This window comes from Trachymyrmex cornetzi, unplaced genomic scaffold (genome assembly GCF_001594075.2).
Source record: "Trachymyrmex cornetzi isolate Tcor2-1 unplaced genomic scaffold, Tcor1.1 scaffold134, whole genome shotgun sequence".
Lineage (NCBI taxonomy): Eukaryota > Metazoa > Arthropoda > Insecta > Hymenoptera > Formicidae > Trachymyrmex > Trachymyrmex cornetzi.
The window spans coordinates 6561-12325 of NW_017295917.1; the positions used below are offsets into that span (position 1 = coordinate 6561).

Genomic DNA, 5765 nt, shown 5'->3' on the forward strand with positions numbered 1-5765 from the left:
GTTTTCCATGTTCTTCGTTTCTCACGTCAAAATCGCCACTTTTGAATTTTTTAAACCACTCAAAGCACTGTGTGATTTACCAAGCACTGTATGATTTACCAAGAGGATGCTCACCGTAAGCTTCGACAAGCATTCGATGCGATTCTGCAGCAGTTTTCTTCAAATGGTAACAGAAAATCAATGCTGTCCGCAAATCGTAGTTTTCAGGCACAAAATTCGACATGTTCAACGCTATTACAAACTATACAATTGTATGAAACTTGTATTGTTGTGAGTTGAAAATCTTTGTCAGATGTCAGGACAAGGAAATGGCGTCAATGACGCGGTCTGACGGCAACTTCATTGACAGCTATGGCCATCTATTGGTAAATTCCGGTTTCATATTTACATATCTGGTAAACATACTTCATCTCAACGGCGCACGACGTTGGGAGACAAATGATAAGCGCTGTTGGCGATGCGGTGAAGCATCGGAGACTTTACCCCATGTGCTCTGTCACTGCGGTACCCATTCCGCCGCAATACAGCTGAGGCACAACGCTGTCCTGCACCGCATCTGGAAGGCCACTCGCCTTCCAAGAATAGTGCGGGTTAACCAGCAGGTGGAGGGCGTCAGCGGCAATTTGGCGGCGCTACGACCTGACCTCGTGGTCAAGCACGAGCCCTCCAAAAGTGTCGTCATATGCGACGTCACGGTACCCTTTGAGAATGGATGGATTCCGTTCGAAGAAGCCACGGCGAAGAAACTCGAAAAATACAACGCCCTGGCGGAAGAATTACAACGACAGGGATATCGTGTCGTCGTGACGGCCTTCGTCGTCGGCGCCCTCGGCTCGTGGGATCCGAGAAATGAGGCGGTGTTAAGACTGCTGATGGTTACGGCCCAATACGCGTCAATGATACGACGTCTGATCGTCTCGGATATCATTCGCTAGTCACACGACATATATGTGGAGCACGTGTCCGGCACCCGCCAGTACCTTGCTCCTTCCCGTCCCTCTGAGGATCCTCTCTCGCCGCCAAAAGCGGTTCGTCGACGCTGGCTCGCCGAGGAGAGAGCAGCGCAGGATGCGGCGCGTCGCGTTCCGAACGTTGCGAGTGTCGCGTAACTTATTTTGTGTTTGTCTTGGCCTCCCCTTTTTCAATCCAGCAGAGAGAGCGGTCTAATGTCAAACTATTTATTAAATGTGTAATTGTGATAATGGCGCTACCCGCCTATTTCATTATATATATTTTTATTTTTAATTTTTTATATATATTATTAAATTGTTGGAAGGGGACCCCTCTCTGCTGATTCTAATTATTTATTTATTTATTGTGTATACTATTGTATCTTTTGTTGTCTAATAGCTATGCTATTTTATTCTCTGTTTCTTTCTACCCTATCTTTCTTCTATCTTTTTCCTTCTATTTTCTTCTTTTTCTATTTTTAAGTACTATTGTACTCTCTTTTTATATATCTTATTATTTATTCTAACTGTCTGTGGGGGCCCTAACTGTTCGAGTGTGCATGCCGCGTATTGCGATTTTTGTATTTTACACGAGTGTGAGTATGCGCGTTATACATTATTAATTTTATTATTTATTATACTATGCTGCTGCGCGCGCTCCTCTTGGACTTTTATAATTTTGACAACACTTCTGTGTACCTCGGAGGAACATTTGACTGTGATAACGTATCCTCCCAGCTTGCGTGCTGGGTGGATGATATATGTGATATTTTTTGCGAAGACTGGGGGGCTAGCCCCTTTTTTTTGTATAACCCCAGAGAGGAAATGTCTCTCTGGGGAAATTATTTGAAAAATAAAAGCGAGCTAATTGTCTTGTGATTTCAGCTTCTTACTGTTAATATTAATGAAATTATTGTGAGTTGAATCGATTTGTTACTGTAATAAGTAACGCCATCATAAATTATAATCTACATAAAATGATTACTGTAGGACGTGTATAAGACTTAGTGGTTATTTTGTGATACATACGTGTAGTGGAATAGTAAAGCATGTTGTGTAGCAAAATACAAGTGCTTTGCTTTCGTATTCTTTGTTTAGTTTTGTGTCTTGTATATCCCACCTGTTTGGGATATACGGCATTTTTAGCGAGTGGGATTTATGCTCGAAGCATACAAAGTGCGCAGATTGAATTCAGTGCACTAAATGCAATAAACGCATTACATGAAATATGTACCTCATGTCATAATACTTGTAATATATGTAGGAAGATGGTTATTATTATTTATTACTTCATATACAAATTTACCATTCTTATTCCTTAATAAAACTTTATAAACACATTTTATAAGTTATTGTGTCATTATACGTCTTATTTATATGCATTATTTATAAATTTTTCATGAGCCGTACGTACCCCCCCCCCCCCCTCCCTCTATGAGTAGCCATATATCCTCCTACCCCTATGGAATATACGGTAAAAATGCAAGGGTTTCAAAAAGTTTATTTTTTAATATGAAAAATAAATATTTCGGATTTCTAATATTTTTTTCATAGTAGTAGACAGTACAAAGTTTTTGCTGATATAGTTCGTTTACTATGAACATAGTAAATAATAAATTAAGTTTTTGATAGGTGCGGCGTATATACCGGAGTTACCCTATAGTTACTTTATTGAATAATGATTATCCGATAGAATTCGTTTTTAACACAATTAATGATCGTTTAAAATTTTGGTCTAAAAAATTTTCTAATATCAATGTTTCAAATGACAACACGAATATTGACCATGAGTCTTGGTTTTTGTTACCATATATTGATTCTTGGTCAGAGAAATTTTCGACGATTTATAAAGATACTGACATAAAATTAGCGTTTTTCAGTGAGGACAAACTAGGTAAATTTATAAAAGTACCTAAGAACACTCTCCCAAAATTTGATAATAAAAATGTTGTATATAAAATTTATTGTAAAGATTGCGATCTTATGTTGGACAAACAAGCAGGAAATTGTCTAGTAGAATATCTGAACATCCTAGACATATCAATTGGAACACTGACATCCAGTCTATAATTATTGAACATCGTATGGAATTTTCACATCACTTCGATTGGGAGAATGTCCAAATTTTAGACAAAAATAAATTTTTGAACAAAAGATTGGTTTCCGAAATGGCATTCATACATATACAAAAGAATGGTCTTAATTTGCGTTCAGATACGGAAGGATTACATCATACCTATGCAGCAATGCTTGAAAATTTCTTTTGATTTATATAATAAATTATTTAATTTTTTTATTATGTTAATGTAATTGTTTAATTAAAAAGGTTTATTACTTGACGATATTTTAAATATAATTGTTCAGTTAAGAAGTTTTATCATTTGACGATATTGTAACAATTTTAAATATCTCCTTATACTGATTCTTTTTCTTTTTCTGTTATTTTATTTGACGATTTATATCAGTTTTTATAATTTTAATTTCCATACATTATTGTTGCGTTCTCATTAGTTGTTCTTAACGATAATTTACATGTGACTCGTTCTTGTATTACATATTTGCCTTAATGTTTTTACTGGTGATCTCTTACATTGAGTTTAGTTCATATCGGTGTGATACGTTGTCGTTATCGGACACATGAGTTTAAAAATGCGTGATTTTATTAATTGTAATATACCCACTATTTAAGATTTAAAATGTTCAACAAAGTTTCACGTTTCTTGTCATGTTCCGTGATGGTAAGTCATTCAAATTCATTTTACTCATTTATCTATCTAATGAGATTTTTTCTATAAATGTCAGATTATCAACGCTGCATTTTTGTCAATTTGCGAGTGACTTAAGCATTGCGGACATGTGAGCTAATTGGAATTGTATCATTCTTGCTGAGGAGGACTCCAAAGGGAGTCGAAACGTTCAAATAAAGAAGACATCAATCCATTTTTTGGGTATTGATTGATCACTATAACACTTGCCGCTGTTTATCGTCGCTGACTCTCATTAGCCTACTATATTTTTTGTTTGTTATATTGTTTATTTAATTTATGTAATAACAATTTTGCAATCCATAAATCTAATTCGGAGAATTTTCATCATGTAGAAATGTTGATAATACAGACGGCTTTAACATCCCCTTAAGGCAACTATGTATTTTCTTTACACCAATTGATTGATTTCATATATTATTCTGTTAATAAAAGTATTAATATACGATTATATAAAAAATTAATGGTCGAAATATTTAATATTTCAAATCAATATTTACCAGAATATAATATAAAATATTTCATACCTTATTGATTTTTTTATATCTCTACCTTAATACTTTTATATGCAGAATAATTAAAGATATCATATTATGTAATGAAATACATATAATTCCATTTAACAAATTTTAGATAACCTTAACCTGATGTGAAGAACAGCTTCTCAAAGTCAATCAAAGACATCATTTTCTTTTTTCCTTGCAAACTCAGCAACTTTTATTTGAAACATTTTTGTTTTAGACTTAAAGATTTTGATATATTCTACTAGGTGAATTAAAATGGACCACTCTGTATAAAGTTAGAATCTTGTTTAAATAATTACAACAATTACATCATTACACGTACTATATACACATTATCTTCATCTTTACCTGATAGCCGCAAATAAACTACATGCATGAGCAGTACATGTGATATGCTTTGCATCAACGCCTAACCCAATGAATGCACCCATCACAATTAGAATAGAAGTATAACAAAAAATTGGTAGAAAGTAATCATCTTTATTCACTCTGAATTCAACTTCGATCGCAAAGAATCGCGAGCGTGATTCGTTAAAAGGCACTATGATGTCTAAGATTATCGGTGTTAACGGCATTATTATAAGCACCGATAACGAAGAAAAGTATAGTACTGTAATATCACAAAAGATACTTTCAATAATATCAATAATATCAATAATATCAATCTTTCTGAAGAAGTTTTGAAGATATGATTAGAGAGTTCTATAACAATCCGTATTCAAAAATTTTTTATTTACTTTATTTTTCTTATAAATATGTTAATGTCTAATAACAAATCTGGATTTCTCAATTAACTTTATGTTTAAATTGTAAAATCTTTAATTATATATTATGTTATTCTATCAACATATACATGACGTTATAATGCTCCACACACATTTAACAATATATACCAAAATGCACTCACTTGAATAACACTTGACAAATCTTCGCGAGAGTATAGAATATTCTTTCATGATTCGAATTTCTATATCATCCGTAAATATATTCCAATGCTCATCAATCATTTCGTATATCCATTTTATCTGATATACAACAAATATCAAAGAACGATTATCTGAAATAGTCATATATACCGAGAAATGATGTTCAAATATCAAAAGTAACACGATTTTAAGAACATACCTTGTCATAGTTTAAAACACCATTTAAATGTCTTACAATAAAAGAAGTCAAGATTAAAATTTGATAGAATCCTTCAAAAACCAATTGCGCATTGTCCGGGTGATCGTATAATAGTAATATCTATATAAAATATAATATATAGAATCAAATAACTAATAATAACAAGGCTACCCTTACGGAAAAAACTCTGAAAATTTCAGTGTTTATACTCAAATTTGAATGTAAACCCTAATTTTTGGGAGTTTACTCTGAAATTTGTGTGTTTACACTTAAATTTTGAGTGTTTACACTCAAACATTGAGTATACAGGGTGGGGAAAAAGTATGGAAGCAAACAATTATTTCCGAAACTATTCATTTTTCGACAAAATGTCTTAGACATAATTTTTATGGTATGAAAAG

At 33.3% G+C, this 5765-nt stretch overlaps 1 protein-coding gene across 1 annotated transcript; it reads left to right on the forward strand.

Moving 5' to 3' along the window:
- Positions 1-106: 106 nt before the first annotated feature.
- LOC108770794 (uncharacterized) lies at positions 107-935 on the forward strand. The gene is made up of 2 exons (XM_018522512.1): positions 107-115; positions 435-935. Exons 1-2 carry the CDS (start codon positions 107-109, stop codon positions 933-935), a joined length of 510 nt encoding a protein of 169 aa, XP_018378014.1.
- The last annotated feature ends 4830 nt before the right edge of the window (positions 936-5765 follow it).